The sequence below is a fragment of the Diaporthe amygdali genome (assembly GCF_026229845.1).
Source record: "Diaporthe amygdali strain CAA958 chromosome Unknown NODE_3_length_2959817_cov_65_330692, whole genome shotgun sequence".
NCBI lineage: Eukaryota > Fungi > Ascomycota > Sordariomycetes > Diaporthales > Diaporthaceae > Diaporthe > Diaporthe amygdali.
This window is the reverse complement of record NW_026517023.1, coordinates 1377574-1395403: the sequence shown is the minus strand read 5'-3', so window position 1 is coordinate 1395403 and position 17830 is coordinate 1377574. Positions and strand designations below refer to the sequence as shown.

General features: G+C 54.2%; 5 protein-coding genes across 5 annotated transcripts; 2 read left to right on the top strand and 3 right to left on the bottom strand.

Moving 5' to 3' along the window:
• Window positions 1–1406: 1406 nt before the first annotated feature.
• Window positions 1407–2293, top strand: J7T55_002815 (uncharacterized protein; the record flags this gene model as incomplete). Its single annotated transcript, XM_053137927.1, has 2 exons — window positions 1407–1971; window positions 2031–2293. The coding sequence occupies 2 exons, from the start codon at window positions 1407–1409 to the stop codon at window positions 2291–2293; spliced, it is 828 nt and encodes a 275-aa protein (XP_052998683.1).
• Window positions 2294–2658: 365 nt separating this feature from the next.
• Window positions 2659–3415, bottom strand: J7T55_002814 (uncharacterized protein; the record flags this gene model as incomplete). Its single annotated transcript, XM_053137926.1, has 3 exons — window positions 2659–2876; window positions 2954–3211; window positions 3286–3415. 3 exons carry the CDS (start codon window positions 3413–3415, stop codon window positions 2659–2661), a joined length of 606 nt encoding a protein of 201 aa, XP_052998682.1.
• Window positions 3416–4136: 721 nt separating this feature from the next.
• On the top strand, window positions 4137–5069 carry J7T55_002813 (uncharacterized protein; the record flags this gene model as incomplete). Its single annotated transcript, XM_053137925.1, has 1 exon — window positions 4137–5069. The coding sequence occupies one exon, from the start codon at window positions 4137–4139 to the stop codon at window positions 5067–5069; it is 933 nt and encodes a 310-aa protein (XP_052998681.1).
• Window positions 5070–7484: 2415 nt separating this feature from the next.
• On the bottom strand, window positions 7485–9299 carry J7T55_002812 (uncharacterized protein; the record flags this gene model as incomplete). Its single annotated transcript, XM_053137923.1, has 3 exons — window positions 7485–8784; window positions 8855–9124; window positions 9184–9299. The coding sequence occupies 3 exons, from the start codon at window positions 9297–9299 to the stop codon at window positions 7485–7487; spliced, it is 1686 nt and encodes a 561-aa protein (XP_052998680.1).
• A 5037-nt stretch (window positions 9300–14336) lies between these two features.
• J7T55_002811 (fumarate reductase) lies at window positions 14337–16467 on the bottom strand (the record flags this gene model as incomplete). Its single annotated transcript, XM_053137922.1, has 4 exons — window positions 14337–15876; window positions 15941–16178; window positions 16246–16314; window positions 16434–16467. The coding sequence occupies 4 exons, from the start codon at window positions 16465–16467 to the stop codon at window positions 14337–14339; spliced, it is 1881 nt and encodes a 626-aa protein (XP_052998679.1).
• Window positions 16468–17830: the final 1363 nt, after the last annotated feature.

Genomic DNA, 17830 nt, shown 5'->3' with positions numbered 1-17830 from the left:
TGAATTGATGTAAATTGATTGGATGGGGGAGTCTCTCGCCTGCCTGGGCTGCCATGGAGGAGACGAAGCTGAAGGTGCTCCTTGAGCACTACGTCCAGAGCCAGTTGTGGTGGGATCATGGCCAAAACACCATCCATCAGCGAAGCTTTGGGTATCAAGATCATCGCCTGAGTGATCATGTTCAACGTGGTAGGTCCTCCACAAGTGCCAAGGGGGTTTGGTAGTAACCGAAGTCAGAGATACCAGGCTCGTGACCATCTCTTCCATGTCCTCCGCCGCACTCGTGCAGCAACAATGATGGCACGGCCCAAGTGATGGCCTCAATATGAGAGACCAATGCATCGTTGCGTACTGCGGTTGAGCGATTTTGCCCTTGTGACTTCAAAGACTTCCGGTTTCTGTTCGTGGGCGCTGCACAGTTCGTTCCCCACACCACCAAGGTCGGCCATATCTAATCTCTTGTGCAGCTTGACAGCTCAGCAGCTTCCAATTGTCCGTCCAGTTGTTGCCCTGCCTCGCGACGCTTAGGTACCAAATCTCACGATCCTGCGGTGGGACCAGCCTGTTTCAAGACGGGGAAACATGGCTTTTTGCCGCCAGGTCCGCGGTCCCCTCACGCTGGTAGATCAGGGACGCCTTCCCCGCGGTTCGTCGGTTTCTCTCAGGTGGGTTCGCATCTCAGGCAACGATTCGCCCTTGTTTGCTCCTGCACTTCATCCTTGGAAAACGCGAGACAGCGAGCCCAACTCGGGGCCTGGCATCAAACCAACTGCTGCCATTGGCAGGACCCCGTCCCCGCCATCTATCTATGGAGTCAGGACCCAATTTAGACATTAATACGCGAGACTCGCTGCATATCGCACGGCCAGAACAGCTCACCCGCCCCCACAAACAGCCACTTGGTTCTTCTTATCGTTCAGAATATCGCGCGACGTCCTTGGGCACCCAGCTCGACTGCGGTCTGAGACGCATTATTCTCGAAGCGCGCTAGAATATGGAGACACCGCCATGTCGGCGTCTGCCCGCGTGACCGAATGTCTAAATGAGGATTGTAGATGAGGAATACGGTGGATCTCGGTGTTGGACATCGTTTCCGGGGTCTCCAGACCGCCAACACTTTGGGATGACTCCTCATGAATATCTAGGCTAGTCCGGAGGCCACCTGATTATCGTGACTGCTCTCTGTAGACCGAACAACCTTATAATCCAAATTCACCTTCAGCTCGAGCCGCACCTCCATCCTCAGCAAACTCTATCGCCACCATCTCCATCACCCTCAAGCTATGTCTGTCTCGGTCGCATCCAGAAATCCTCTCCATAGGGATCCAACAAGAACTATGGCCCACCTATCAATCCTTCCTTCCACCACATATACACCACCAGCCAGAAAAAGTACCCGAAACACCATGGCTCCTTCAGCCAAAAAAAGGTCACAAGGCGTTGAAAATACCGCGATTTTTATGGTCCCAGTCTACGACGACAGACATCAGGGCGCAGACCTTCTCATAATACCTGCACCCAAAGCGAGCCCCGGCCCCAAAACAAGCCCTCAAGAACGCTCAGAAACACCGGCCAGAGCACCCACGCCTCCCCCCAAGCCTGTGATTCCTCGGCAATGCCAGGACTGGGATGACTTCATCTCATGGAGGAAATCTGAGGCGATATGCAAGGCATCCAAGTCGGAGAAGCCGCGCCTCGCAAATTCGGCCAAGGAGGACATCATGCGGGGGTTTGAGGAGTGGAAGGACTACTTGGCGCAGATGAGGATACCAGGCAGGAAAGCCAGGCCTGTCTCTATCATGAGCACCAGCACAACCGGCCGCAGCATGGCAAGGTCGAGCATGTGCTCCATCTCGAGCACCAGCTCAGGAAAAGCAAGGTCTCTGAGGAGGTCCTCGCGTTCAAGACACCTGAGGGCCTATTACTCGATGGGATCTCTGCTGAGGAACAAGTTCAGCTTAAGAGACAACGGTACGCTTCCCCTTCCCAGAACGATACACAATCTTCATCATACTGATAATTTACAATAGAACCTGTCATAAGTCCCATCGCAGACATCCTGCGCAACACAACAGGCCGTCACCAACCCGCGATGCGGAGGCCAATCAGCCAGCACTCACTGCCGGCCAACTGGACATACTTCAGCAGCCCACCTCCTCATCCTCCTCCCAACAAACCTCTCCCTGCTCTGCCTGCCGACGCGCAGCAGTTGGAGAAGAGGACGAGGAAGAGGGGTCGGTCCGTGCTCGAGATGAGGGAGAAGAAGAGGTTCCAGTTCATATTTTGGCAGTGATGGATATCTCTGGATTGAAGGCGAGCTAAGAGAGGCGAGACCGGGCTTGACGATAATTTTTAATAGATCACAACTCGGACGTCATTGTCTGCCCTCATGCTTAAGACCATGTCCAGTAACCCAAAGTACCGTCCCCTGACAAGTGATCGAGAGGAGACCTCATCCATGTTCCCGCCGTCCATTTGCATGCTAGTCCTCCACAGCCGAGGTTTATTTTTTGTTGCCAAACCATATTTCCCCCACACTCGTCCACGTACAACCTCTTGTATCCTCTTGTAGCATCGTCGATCGTGCTTCGAGAAAAGATCTGGTGGTCCACTCGTATGGTCTTTGTAATCTTACAAACCCCTGTCATCGAGCCTTTCTCATATCTTCGATCCCGCGACCACAGCAGGCTTTGGCTTCTGGACGCAGGGTTCCGTGCTGTCCTCGCTACCCAAGTCAAAATGAACGGCCTTGGTAACTTTGTTTGGATTTTCGACAGTCTTAAGCTCAACTGCATCATCCTTGGAGCTGATGACCGTATCCTCCGTATGCGACTCGGCTAGTTTCTGCCAGGCTTTGTGGCGCATTATAGGGAGGTCTGTTGGTAAGCAAGGTCAGCCTGTTATAATCCAATCTGAATGAGGTGAAGTTTCCTTTTTTTTTTTGGCATCATACCTTCTATGACGCTCCCACTTCCATTTCGGCGGCGGCGATGACTATCAAAGAGGCCCGAGATGCACCCTCTAGCTTTCTCAAAGACCTTACGACACTGTAAGGCAAGCGCCCCGCCAACAGCGATGGCCATTCCACGCATCTTCAACGCGAGCTGTCGGACTCTGCCAGAGAGTGGGTTTTGGCGTGTTCGCTTGCAGATGGGCTGCTCAGTCGTCGGCAAATTTCCCTCGCGAAGCGCAATGTTGCGGTAGTACTCGGCTGGACCATGTTCAGTAAGTAATCTGCCAAAAGTATGGTGGGGATCCAAAGAGACAAAGTTCTTGTCAACTCACTTTCCTTGACTTTCAGCCACAAGAGTACCAGAACCATGGGGCAAGCGGAGACCAAGATGAAGGTGAAGATGCACAAAATAACTACCGCGGCCTTGCTGCCCGCTGTCCACGAGCTCTCGCTGTCTTCCATCGTGGCCTGTAGCTGATGGCTTCTTTCAGGTTTGACCTTGAAGGGCGGTGGAAGGCGAGTAGTTGATGTTGAGGATGGTGGGACTTGTTGGTACGAAAGGGGCCCTCTACTCTTAAGCACTGTGATCTTGGTAACGAGTGAACGAACGAGCTTGAAGTGGAAGATGAGGTCTGGGCTTGTAGTGGTTAATTGGATGGCAGAATACTTGCCCATGCCTACTTTCGTGATTAAAAGCCGAGTGAATTGCTAGCTTTCTCCCTACTTGTGTTGGCACAAGCATAACGGCCCTGTTTGGGCCAGCGTGCGAAAGCTTGGATGAAGTCTTGCTGTCCGGACACTTGCGCAAATGCATTGCGTCTACTAATCAGCTCAGCACATTCATTTCAACGAGTCCCCGTGTCAAACGCTTTACTGAGCTTTGAAAAGTTGCCATGGGCAATGTGGAGCACGAGGATCGCAACCATTCTTTGTTTACTCTCCCTTACAATCACCGCTTTCAGCCCTCACCTACCCTCGTCATCTTTTCAAGATCTTGAAGACTCGACTATCCCACTTTGAGGGCCAGACCATCAAGACTTGCAGGGTTGCTAACAAAGCTACTCGTCTGGCCCGTCGCCAGCATCACTTGCAGGTTTGTTTGTCGCGACACTGCAGGTTTACCGACCTTCGTCAAAGTCGTCAAGCTTACCCTTTTCAACACAGTGATATGGCTCCCTACCAGATGAAGGCGGCTTCCAAGCCGAAATTCCAGCCTGTTGCTGGAAGAACGACGCTCTCTGGCAGGATCACGAAACAAGATCGATACGCGTCCCAGAAGAGCCACTCATTCCTCAGCGCCCTCACCTTCCGACCGAAGCAAGATTCCCCCGTCGTCCAGACCCAGATTGCAAACCAAGCCAACGAGTGTCCATCCCAGAATGCGGACTCACCCAACAACACCCTCCCCTCCCCTGTGAAGCAAGTTTCTCCCATCGTCGACCTCTCGGTTGCGATGCAAGCCATCAATCTACTCTCTGAGACAAAAAAGAAGTACCCTTTCAAGCTCCGTAAAGCTATTCCTAAGGCTGGTTTTCGATTCCCAGGCGAGACCAAAGGAAAGCGGTCGATTCTGGGCAGATGGGAGAATGAAAACAAGGTTGCCTGGGCTTTGTGCGCTGATATGAACCACATTGACGATATGGAAAACATCGACAAGAACGTTGTGCAGAAAGTCGTCAGCCCAGTCTTCTACAAGGCGGCCGAGATGATTGAGAATGGATACCTGTGGGGCCTAACCAGACGTGAGGACATCACACGGGGAGAAGGCCGTCGCATCTGGAAGCGCTTCTTGGCGAAGCTGTGGGTTGAAAGCCCTATGAAGTGGCCGCAGAGGCTCACCCAGAAACAGTTCTCACAGTTTGTTTCTTCTCTGGCAGAGGCCCATTGGGCATGGATTCTCCAGCCCAGGACAGATGGACGGGAGCATGGTCTGCTGGCTAAGCAAATCTCCTTGTTCTTGCAGGCGGCGGACGAGGCTGACTTCCCTTGGGCGAATGGAGGAGACGTCTTCCTTGCTGATGAGGAGGACAATGAGGAGCTGGATCATGAGGAGCAGGACTGTGATGAGCAGGACTATGACGAGCAGGATTATGAGGCACACGATCAGGAGGAGTAAGAGTATCACCTGGATGGACCCTCTGTATGTATTTTGAGGCAGCTTCACGTGTGTGACAAATCCACTGGTCCTCTGCGAGGAATTCGCACCTGAGTGTTCCGAAGCACCTGACCCCATTCTGCTGTCTAATGTATTCTGTGATACGCCCTGAGACTTTTTGTGTGAGCTGAGCTCCAATTTCTGGTTTCCTCGTAGTTCTCCGCTAAAACCATCTCTAGGTAATCTGTCTGTCCATTACATAGAGGTAGAAAGGAGCATAGGGTGTAAATTGATCATCGCCAGGTGCCAGATAGGCGTCGGGGTGGGATCGAACTGAGGGCAGAACTGAAGCAGGGTACATGTTTGGGCCTGACGTTGGCTCTGAAGTGAAGTGAACCTTCATCTGATTCCTGTTTACACGGAGAGACCAGCTACCTCCTGGCCCAAGTCACAGTCACCGAGCTTGTCCTTGCTACTTAGGACATGATTTTCACCTGATCTGTAACGACCCTTGTATCCGTGGCCGAGTGGTCTGACGCTTTCGATATCGATCCAAGTTCACTTGGAAACCTCGAGGCCACGGGTTCAAGTCCTGGTGCTCGAAGGACCTCAATTGGTAAAACTAAGCTCAGCTTGATGACTGCATTGATGTCGTCGTCGTCTTCGGACGCGGCCGCACGGCTAGCGTCGCGCCTCTTGGCTTCCTTCGAGCATCATTTTTTTCCTCTCCATTTCTTTGGGTGGTTTAAATTTTTGCATGAAGACCGTACTTCGTCCCGGGCACGATTATATCTTTGTGAGGGGGGTGGGGGGAGATTGTTCACTATGGGCCAGAAGCGCCAGGACCAGTTTGAGGAGGCATGGTCTTCTCTTGATGGCAAGAATTCTGATTAAGATGTCGCCAAAGCTTCTAAGATGGTCTGAGCATTTACTAATTACACCCAAACTTAGGAATGGGGATTTCGTGATGAGTTGTGGTTGCGGGAAAGTGCTAGCTCACATACTCGTGCTCCCCACGCGAGGCTCCCACTTACCTTCCAACAGTGTTCGTCGATTTCAAATATCACTGACGGTTCGTTTAGACTACAACGTTATGTGATTGGTATACCTGCATCGAGACTCATCGCCAAAGTGGTGTCAGGCTCATCGCTTCCCCCACTTCACATGTTACAAGATAGAACACACATGCCTTTAATGCTCTGTACACTCTCATTTCGTGAGCGATGAACCTGTCGAATTTTACATTGAGGACTTTGGATCGCGGATTCAACCTACAAATCACCTCAACGACTCATAAAAAACAGCACTTTCGACAGTTGTGGTCGCTGAGTATGTGCCTTTCCTCACCCTCGTTCCTCCCAACTCATATTGACTAGCCGCCCCAAGATAATTTGAAGTCTCGCCTTCGTAGGCTGCTACAACAAACCATAGCACCAAGGGTGACGAACAGGAGATGATTACAAGTAGAGCAGTGACTTTAATCCTAATCAACAGCAAAGCAGAGCAACAATTCATCCAACACGAAGTCGACGCCAGCTACATCCTGCCCACACCCCCTATAGCTCGCGGTCACCTGAGCCGCCCTTCCACAGACCAGCACGCCGGGCTACCCCTGCGACTCACCCGCCTGACACGCAACCCACGACCCGAGGACGCGGTAACCAAAGGGGTATGGGCGGGTTTTCCGGTCGAAGTTCTAGAAGACCCTTTGTCCCCATTGCTGTCAGTCCGTCCGATGTTAGAGAGGACACCCTCGCCCCCGGTCTCTCATGCGACACTGGAGCCGTTAGATCTGTTCATGCCCTCCCCCGAATCCGAAACCCGGTGTGCATTTTCCCCGGAAAATTGTACAAAGGCCAATCGCAATGCGAAAGGTTGTCTCCTGGCGCCCGCAGTATCACGCCTTACAGCCTCACAGCCCATAGAGAGACGGAAGGGCGGGACAGTGCTCGCTGGCAAAACCACACACACACACACACACACACACATGATGAAAAACAAGTAGAGTTGATGGATGGAAGACTTTTGATTTCCTTCGCAATGATGCGGACATGCATGCACGCGCTCTCTATACACACCTCAGAACACGCAGCGCCTAATGTATGCCCTCTGGCTGTGCGTGAACACTTGAGGTTCCCTGCTGCTTTGGCTGTTGATGTCTCGCCCCAACTGGTAGTGGGCTGAAAAGAAATGTGGTATCCCTGTGGCCCCATCCTGAAAATTTGAGACTTGATATCATGACCCTGTTTGTCCTGTGCCTTTGAAAGACTCGAAAAATAATATATGGGAGAAAAACATCCTGCCTCCCCGTGAACTCCACCAGATAAACTCCAACGCTGATACCCAATAGATTGTGTGATCAAATGATCCCTCGACCGCTGCGTCCGTAGGCGTATACATAAAAAGAGAAGTGATTGCAAGCACAATGATGCGTTATTAGTAGCTGAAATCAACGTGGCCCATCTGTGTGACTGCCTTGTTCTCGTCCGCATTGGCCGAATTGACACCAGACACCGAGCTACTCGACACTGAGTCTGACTGGTGCGTTGTCGTTGGTTCCAGCTCCTGCTCTTGCGCCGGCAATCCGCTGTCGCTGTAGCCAAGGTCGCGCATCTGCTGGAAGCTCCAGCTCGGCTCGAAGTGTGCGCTCTGCCATGCGAATGCCACCCTTTCGTACATCTCGTCAATTTGCTCAAGGCTGATCTTGCTCGTCTCGTAGACCATGGCCCAGACGAAGACGGCCGCGACAGCACAAAATGCCCCCCACACGAAGAACACCCGGGTGCCCATGTCGGCGTAACCGGCACCCTCCTCTACCATATATGGACTTCCGTACGAGATGCCAAAGTTTAAGAGCCAATTTGAGGCTGTGGATATCGACATGGACTTTGCTCGCACTTTTAAGGGATATATTTCGGATGTGATGACCCAGGCCACGGGCCCCCATGTAGCGGCAAAGAAGAATATGTCGATGCAAAGGAAGATGATGAGAATCTGGTTGGCAGTCGTGGGCATCGATTTTCCGACGGCTGCAGAGAAACTAGCAATGAGCAGCTGGCATATAGCCATAGCAACAGCGCCGTATATCAGGACCTTTCGACGACCCCAAGCTTCGATAACGAATAAGGCTGGAATCGTGGAGAAAGTGTTGACAATGTTGATGATCAGGGAGATGAGAAATGCGTTTTGAATACCGGCACCGACAAAGAAGGTGGTTCCATAGTACATGATGAAGTTGACGCCAGTCAACTGTTGCAGCATCTGGAGGCCGCATCCCGTTAACGTCCGTCGTCCAAGGTGTGGTGTGCCGAATATGATGTCCTTGTACGTAGCTGGTCCCAGGGCTAGTTCGTATTCGTGGTTCGCCTCGATCTCTGCCAGCTCCTCGAGTAGCGCGGGGTGGAGGCGGTCTAGTCGTCGTAGTCGACTGAGAGAAACGGCGGCGGCGTCTTTTAGTCCTCGCTTAATGAGATAGCGAGGCGTTTCGGGTAGGACCAGGAGACCCAGCGACAGCACAACGGCCCAGGTGAACTGAAGACCCAGAGGGATCTGGTACGCAGCAGCCCCTTCCATCTGGGCGGTGAGCATGTTGACGATGGAGGCTGTAAGCAGTCCAATGGTGATGGAGAGTTGATAAAAGCAAACTAGGGTTCCTCGTATCCATTTCGGGGCCATCTCGGCCTGGTATATGGGGACAAGTACGGAGATGGTTCCAACACCAACACCGGCGAAAAACCTATTGTATGTCAGCTAGTTGCCAGAAACACAAGCACATGGGCCTCGCAGTCCCGCTAATTCCCACATACCTTCCGGCCAGGAGCATAGGTATAGCCTTGGCGCAGACCTGGAATATGACGCCGAAGTTGAAAGCAGTGACAGCACCGATCAAAGACTTGCGCCGACCCCAGTGGTCACCTACGGGGGCGGCAATCAAGGCACCGACGAGGGTTCCAGCACTTAGAATGGCAACGATGATGGCAGTCTCATTCGGGGAGATGGAGGGTTGTCCATTGCGGACGTATCCGGTCGAGAATTGTTCCTTGAAAGCGCCCATGGCGAGGATGCCGTTGATGGTACTAGACGCGAACCATGTCAGTGGGCGGGGATTGATACTCCAGAGACGCGGGCTCCTCACCCTGTATCGTATCCAAACAGCAGACCTCCGGAGGCGACGAAGATGCCGATCATGATGGCGGGAGCGGAGGACCCGGCGACATTGTCTGGCTTGCGCCAGCCCATGGCAAAGGCCATGGTGGATGGATTGAGGCCTTCAAGCCAGGGTGGGAGGGATGAGGCCGTCGAAGATGGGAATGACGAGTCGCTGGAAGAGTCGACGTCGAATATCGTGGTCGACCATTTGCGGGGGTTCAGGACGGCGGGCGGCGGCGGTCGATGATGTCGTGTGTGTAGCAGTAGGGGAGGGAAGGGTAGGGTTTGAAGGAGGTCAAAAGGTCGAGGTCACGGTCGAAGGTCGCAGTGGGGACAGCAGACAGGCTGGACCCGAGTGTCTGCTTTGTTGGTGCTTCGACAGCTGACTTGGAGAGAGAAGTCTGGGTCGGGGGTGGGCGGAAAGAGACGGAGACGGAGACGTAAATGCAGGAGACGTAGGCACAGATGGAGCAGGAGATGGAAAATGGAGACTAAAGACTGCCAGACGGAGGAGCGAAAGCAACGAATAGCGACGAGGATTTGGGGAACAGGAGAGCGGAATGGCGGGCGAGGCAGAAGACGCAGAGGAGGCAGAGGCATGGATGAGCAAGGATGGCATGGCACGCATGGATGCGGCGTAGCGTGCTGCACTGTAGGGTATGGGTCTTGGGTCTTGGGGTGTGGGAGGGAGAGTGTGGTGGACGGGGGAATGGAGGGAGGGGCCATCATCAGCTGGTGGTCCGCCTGGGGGGAGCGTGCTGTGATTGGTTTCCAGGGCCTGGAGGTGGAGGCTACTTTGGGGGAACAGGGGGGACAGTGGAAAATGGAATATGGAATATGGCTTTGGGACCAAGGGGAAAAGGGCTAAGACCATAGACCACTGCAGGCCTAGCTCGGGTTTTGGGCTGGCCGGCTGGGGGGGTTGGTTGATTTGGAACTGGAACGAGTCGACAAGGCAGAGGCAGAGAGGCACAGGCACTGTCTGTCTATCTGTCAGGTGTGCCAATGCAGCCAATTACCAGTCACTTTTCTAGTCTGGCTGGGCTCCTCTCGTCCTGGCTGTTAACGGGCCGCTCACATGCTTCACCTGTCTCTCTACCACCCAGGACCAGGCCCAAGCCCAAGACCCAAGACCCAAGGCACAGTCCCAAGCAAGACGCAGGCCTCGTCCTACTCTCCCCACCGGCACCTGAAGTGGACGGTGAACGTTTATTAGCTCCAAGCCCTGTCTGGCCAACTATTGCCCGATTGGCGTCGAGAAAGAGGATCCGAGCGGAACGGGGATCAGACTCCAGGCCCAGCCAAGTCCCTCCTCTGTGCGAGACGTTGATCGGGTGTCGGTCAGTCCTCCTCCAGTTCCTCGAATTCTAATATTGAAGTCTGTTTCTGTTGGACAAGCACAGGCTGGCCACAAGACGGATGGGCTGCGATGGCATTGGACGGGCCCTGCTGCATCACCTGCCACGCATGCAGCCAGGGACCTTGACGATCGCTCGTCCATATTTAGTGGGTAAATTCACTGCAGCCAGAAGCGCGCTTGTTTCCTTCTGCAGCATCTGACGACTCTTGTTCTACCACAGTACTGTACAGTATGTATCACTGCCCAGGCTGGAGACTGGTCTGTCTTGGTCTGCTCGGTTGAGGCGCGTTCCGACACCTGCCGGGCGTAGTACTGTTCAAGACACACGACACACGACACACTAGGCGCTCGCGGACCATCTGTTCTCAAATTGGAGTCGAACCGGAAAGAAAGGCCTACGGAAGCCTGGTCTTCTCTGAGAGCCCTCTTTTCCTCGACTCCCAGTCCCAGTTCTGGCTCCAATCCCAGTCTTGATCGATGTCAATAAAGTTGGCGACAGTCTTGTTCTGTGGGGCCTCTCAGTTCTGACAGCCTGGGACCGGACCCCGACAGATTGCGGGGATCCATAAGTGCCTGCGCGTACGGTGCGCTATAATCCCCCTCGACCACTCTCACACTGGGTGGTTAGCTGCCTTTTTAAGTTTTTTTCTCTCTTCTCTCTTCTACCCCGGACGAAGGATGAAGCTCGACTAGGACTTGCATACGGCACACGCACAAAGACAGGGCTCGGTCAACGTTCCCGGTTGAGCGCTGGCCATGTCCTCGCAAGACACGGGCGGGTTTCTTTTTTTGCACGCAAGAGATCTGTCTGTGCTTCAGCCCCCGATTGACCGGCTGTTCACCTCTTGAGACTCTGTCCTCGCCTTGTGCTATTCATGATATGTTACTGCATAGCAGCCGCCTGCAAATACCTCAAGCACTCGTCTTCCTCCTGCCCTACTTGTGGCCCGTCCCCGTGAGCCTGCAGCTAAACGCCCCAGCGGCGCATCTGACATGATTCGATACTGATGGCGGAATGAGTAATGACTTCTCGAAGAGGAATGGGTCATGCATGTGCTCGGCTGCAGGCGCTCTGCACGCCTTTGGTTCGCAGTTTCGTGGCGTCCTTCCCATCACACTCTCACACACACAGACACGGGCATGCCGGGAATCCTTTCTAACTCTCTACCCCCGCTGGCTTTTCTTCCAACGGCCTAGCGCACCACGCCTGCATCGGCATCTCAATTTCCTTAGGGCACTTGGCCTACTACTTCCTGCCTTACCCCGTCCGAGCTTCCATGGCTGACGATGCCTTTTTGGGGGCCATGTCGGCAGAAGTGGGTATACGCCGATTGCGCTGGAATAGGAATTTTCCAAGATTGCACCTTGTCCAGAAGGGCCATGGACTCTGTCAAAGGAGCGGACTGAGCACAAGTGCTGCTTGTCTGCCTCAGAAGATGTCCACAGACGCGTGGTGAACTGTGGCGCCCCGACACGGGAATCGCAGGCGCGGCTCAGTTACTACATCACCACCCATAGGCCGACGCGGCCACCCGCTCCAAGGCCTGACGGCTTGTCGCAGCTGACCCGTCACCATATTCAACCAGCTCTCTGCCTTGGCCGACCTCACTGTGGGCCTGCAGCTGGCGCCGATGAACGAGTGGGCAAGGCTGGACTGCCCCTTGCTGGGACTCGGGTGACACTGTCGCCCTTGTCGAGACCAAAGCTGGCTGACATCGATCGGTCTTCAACGGCCCTCGAGTCAGTCCCCGGAATCGAAACGTGCTTGCTCCATGCCATGACGCAACATGGCTCTGAGTCCGGCGATCTCGAAGAGGCATGTACGCTCACGATCAAATAATGTTCTGTGAAGCAGTGGACAGGACATCGTCCTTGTGTCACCCCAGGGTCGTCTCAGATATATGTGTGGTGACCTGCCGCATCGATGACGGGCGAATAGGGACTACACAACCAACAGTGAGTACAGAGGAGAGAGGGTCATTTTCCTCAGTTGGTTGACAGGCTGGCAGGCTGCAAGTGCAGATCTGTCTCGTTACCCCTGCGAGAGTATCCACGTGTTGTAGATACGGCTGGCAAGCTGGATATCACTTGCCAAAACAAGCACAGGTCTACAGAACTGATATATCGACGAACCGCCCCACAGGCTTGCAGCCACGCCAGGCGCATGTGGAGCGCGGACAGCCCCATCGCACCAGAGTGCAGAAGGTATCACGGAATTTTCTCCGTGTCCGATTCAAAATGTTCTTGTACAGAGACTGGTTTGTTACCGGACTTCGACCATCGACAGTATCAGCGCATAGAAGACGATGTGCTGCGAGCTCTCCCTCACGCTACTGGCCGAATGTACTTTAAGCTGCAAAGCGTGCAGGGCATGGTGCAGGTCGAGTAAGACAATGCGACCCTTCAGTGAGCGGAAACCATCCTTAGGGGCCGCTTGAGCTGCGCAGGAGGGAGACCGTGGATTCTATACAAATTGACACGCCGTGCGACGTCCGCACACCTATAGCCATATCCACTCATCCACCCCCTTCAGCCCGGTAGCCTGCATGATGCGGGTCTCACTTATCGCGACGGCGAGCAAGTGCACTTCTCGCTTACTGTACATTCAAAATATCCCCAAAATGCTCCAAAAGCTGACATCCTTCCAATGGCCTAAATCGACTGTCATCTTTCCCACCGATGTCGTACAGGACTCGCGCCACAACGGACAACTTCCCCAAACCATCCAAGGCTGATAATTATTTGGGGGCGTACACAGGACAGGCAAAGCCACTTACTGTCACGTTGCCTCGTGCTGCGGGGGGCCTTATCGAGGAATGAGGAAGAACAGGGACAAGATAGAGAGAGAGACTGTGTAGCACGAATCCCCACTCCACCCTCCTCTTGGCCCTATGGAGATTAAATGAGCAGCTGAGACACGCAGGACGCATGTAATGTAAATGTGTGTCATGCCATGTACGCAGCCGCGAACATACAAAGCCACGCTCTCGCCCGATCTCGAGGACTTCCTCGGCTGAGTGGGAGGGGGAGAGGCGCCAAACACACCACGTGAGCGCGTATCTGTGATACCTCCAGGGCTGTCCATCCAGATGTGTTTTGCTGTGCTGGATACCACCTCACGCCATTGCTCACACATGCCGCCCACGTTGGGAGGAACATGCTCGAGGTCACATGTGACAGTTTGCTGTGCTATGCTGTACGTGGAGCGGGATGGTTGAGACGGGGTTGACAAGTGTTGCGGATATCTGCACCGACGCCTCGTCGAGGACCAGTGGGCAGCAAGCTACCTTACTCTTTCAGCCACAGTCAAATCACTGAAGCGAGACACATGTGTGACTGCTGTAGGACTCCGGCGCCAGCAGTGACCTTTCAACGGCGAGCCATGGGGCGTGAACACACCCCGGGGGGGGGGGGGGGAGGCGACGAGCTCGAGGCATAGGATATATGAATACAAAAGCTATACGATAACAGAAAAAAGATACCCGGATGCCTTATCTCTCATCCTTCAACAACAAGATCGAACCATATTTTTGGTAGTATAATTCCGTCGCACATTCATTCGTCATTCGGACACCGGCTACGCCCACGTCGTGGTACCCAAAAGTTCCATGCATGCCTCTTGCACACCGCCAATGCTGGTCTACTTACACATGCGTGTTGCACCGTTCTCTCACAGCCGAGGAAGCACTATAATTACCTCAGCTGATTCCTTGTATCACACAGTTCGCTTTGTAAAGCCGTGACTAATTGCTTGTCTTCCATTCAACCGGACGTTGTATTTATAGCTCCAGGCTCGGTTCCTGTCCCTTGACTCTGCCAATGACCTGTTGTGGTGCGTACTTGGGGATGACCTCGTCGTCGTGCAACATCTCGAACTCTTCCGTGGCATCACGTCCCATGAAGTTCATGATGGCCTGAGGACCACCGGGGTGCTCGTCCAGCCAGTTGGTCAGGTCCATGACGACACCCTTAACGACGACCCAAAGGTCGTCCTTCTTGTTATGCTTAGCGACCTCTTCCAGAGTGAACTCCTTTTCAGGAACCTTGAATTCCTTGGGGTTGTTGGGCTTGGAGGCGGCCTTACCAGAGTCCGCCTGAGGCGATGGCCCAGCGGCCGAGGTGCTGGGTTGCGAGGTCACAGCGCCAGAGGAGGAGGCACCGCTGGAGCCCCAGTCCAGAGTGACCTTGCCGGCAGCAGGGTCCAAGTGGAGGGAGATCTGGCCAAGACGCGCGGCAGGCCCACCTGCTGCGCCCTTCAGGGCCTGCTGGAAGAGGTAATTGCTCGCAGTGTCGCCAGCCACACGGCCGTAAACGACACATCCCAGAAGAGACGAGCCACCCAGACGGTTGGCACCGTGGACACCACCAGCCAGCTCACCACATGCGAAGAGACCGTCGAAGGGCTTCTGCTCGGTGTTGAGAACCTGAGCCTTGTCGTTTATCTCGATACCACCCATGGTGAAATGCAGCACGGGCTCCATCAACGCGACGTGGAAGTCATCGTTGATATCCACGGGGCCGTTGTGGAAGAACTTCTTACCCCACGGGTCCTTTTGTTTGCCGTCTGCGATGGCATTATATGTTGTGAATGTCTTCTGCAAGTGTTCTGGCGCGCAGCCAATCTCCTTGGCGAGCTCCTTGCCGGTCATCTTCTTCATCAGACCACGGCCAGAGTAGTGGCGAGTGTGGAAGTCCAGGGTGTTGGAAGCCTTGGAGTTGAGAATGAGGCGAATGGGGAACTTGCCCTTGTCCTTCTCTTTCCACATCATGCCGGAAACGTAGTCTCTGTGGCCCAACTCGTCACAGAAACGGTCTCCATCGCCGTTGATAAGAAGACCACCTTCTCCTCGAAGAGCCTCGGCAGCAAGGAACTTCCACTTGGAGCCAGGGTCCTTGGGGTCAACAAGACCAGTAGGATGCACCTGCACCTTGTCCATATCGATGCCGTTTCCGCCAATGGCCATGACCATCTTCTGGCCGTCACCAGTGGCGTGGGCACCGTTTGTGGTGGCCAAGCCGTATGTGTCTGGCCTGTGCTTCTTCAGCAGAGAAGAGTCGCTGAAATCAGCCGCATAACCACCGGTCGCAAGCACGACTGGACCGTCCAAGGACTGCTCCTCGCCGTTAACCTCGAACTTGACACCAGTAACAGTGTTTCCGTCCTTGTTGAGGGTCGTGACGCGAGCCTTCTTGATGATTTCTACTCTCTCAGGCTCGGTCTCGGCGAGCTCTTCGAGTCTTTGCATGAGAGCGTATGTGATGGCCATGCCAGGGAATTTGGCGTCATGACCTCGGTGGGTTCGTGGCTGGGAGTGACCACTGCGAGCAAATCGAGTCAGATAGAGTGCACCATGAAGAAAATAGCCAGGAGGAGGCGACGTACCCTAACCGCGATACAAGAGTCAAGTCAAGGTTGAAGACATCCTGCAGCCACTCAACGGCAGCGGCGGACTTGTAGGTCAGGACCTTGATCAGGTCTGGCCTTGCCTTGTCTCTGGCGGACTTGAGCGTGTCATCGTAAAATTGCTTGACGCTGTCTTGAATCTGGTGGTCGACCTGTGTCCTGGTCAAGGCACCGTTGATGCCGGAAGTGGCCTTGGTAGAGTTGCCTCCGAAGAAAGCTGGAGGGCAACTGTGTCAGACCAGATCATGCGATCGTTCGAATTGCGACCCACAGAAACAACGTACCTTGCTTGTCAAGAACGACAACATTTCCACCAGCGAGGTAGATGGTATGCGCGGCGCTCAGTCCGGACACTGCGAGAGTCTGTCAGCTGTGGTTGGAAGCGCGGTTGTGGTGACGATGACAATGCACGCAGTGGCATGTGATCGAGCCTGGGACTCGACTCCTGGCTCGGGAGAATGGGACCACTTACAGCCGCCGCCTACGACGATGACTCTGGGTGCCATGGTGGGTGATCCTCTGGACTAATCGATGGAAAGGGAAAAAAAGTGAAGACGACGAAAACGATGGCGAGGAGTTAGTGAGGCGGAAAGATGGAATTTAGTATGTTAAAGAGAGAGAGAAGGAGAATTGGAATGCGCCAGGTTGATATGCAGTCAACGGCTCGAGCGCCGGCTGTTGCTTGGGTCTTACCCCAGACTTGCCAGGTTCCAATTGGGGGGGAGGTAGCACTAAGCCGATTTGCTGACCTTCTGATTCGTGAGCCGAGGTCAAAAGTCTAGCAGGGATGCAACGTCCCAGAATCCCCAAACGGTGGAGAGAGCTGGCAAGAAGGGGCGACAATCAATGGCTTCTTTTGTCCCTAACGTGGGTATTTATCGTGGCCCCATCTCGGAAACCCTCACGCTCTGTGAGGTCATGAGAAGGCTACAAGTTGAAGTTCACGATGCATTTCCAGGAAGACAGCCTCGACCTCAGTGACGATGCCGACAGGTTAGGCAATCGGCGGCGAACATGACCCTGACCCGAGGGATCCCTCGCTGGCCCACTGCCTGGCCGTTGTTGGTCGGGGAAATTCTGCCGAGGCAGCACGCTCCCGCTGACCAAAACCTGCCCAAACCTCCAGACCCCGGGTCTCGTCCGAGTGTGGGGAACCCTCGTTCGATCTGCCTCCGCGAGCGGAGCCCTCGAGGGGTCGTCGTCAAGCCGAACGGGGTTGTCTGCAAAAGAGAGGGTCCTCGAGCCACGGCACAATGGACAAGCTCGCCCCGAGACGCTGGCTTCAGACCGACGGCCGACTCTGCACCTGTGTCAACACACAAGACACGGATAGACTACAACATAGTATAATAGTGAAACACAGCCCAGTGGCAACCTCGAGTCAATTGCGTCTACCATTTCTGGCGGCAGGGCGGTCGGCGGTCAGCATGGTCACGAGTTGGTAAATTGCAGAGGCGCTCGCTCGCTCGCTGTCACATGCGAAACTGGACGAATGAACCCCTACTTTTTGTCCTCTATGCCATTCCAGGTTCCCGGACGAAACACCCACGCAGCGCACGGGAAAGCATGGCAGTCATCTGACATGCCTAGGAGTGACCCCGTGGGAGAACCTAATGCAACCAGCCATACTCTACTACTCGGCATGTGAAAATGGCCTGGCCTTGCCCACGGCCTGGCCTCAGCCTTTCTACCTTTTGCAGTGTGCAGCGTTTGCTCCACGTGTCGTCACAGGGATGACCAAGTCAAAGAGCCAGACATTCCACAGGCGCGGAATTGGAGACTACAGAGTGGTTGAGTCGGCATGTGCATATCGTACGACAACAAAGTCTTGGATGTTGACAGTGATGTACCTCATCGCAGAGGTTCAGA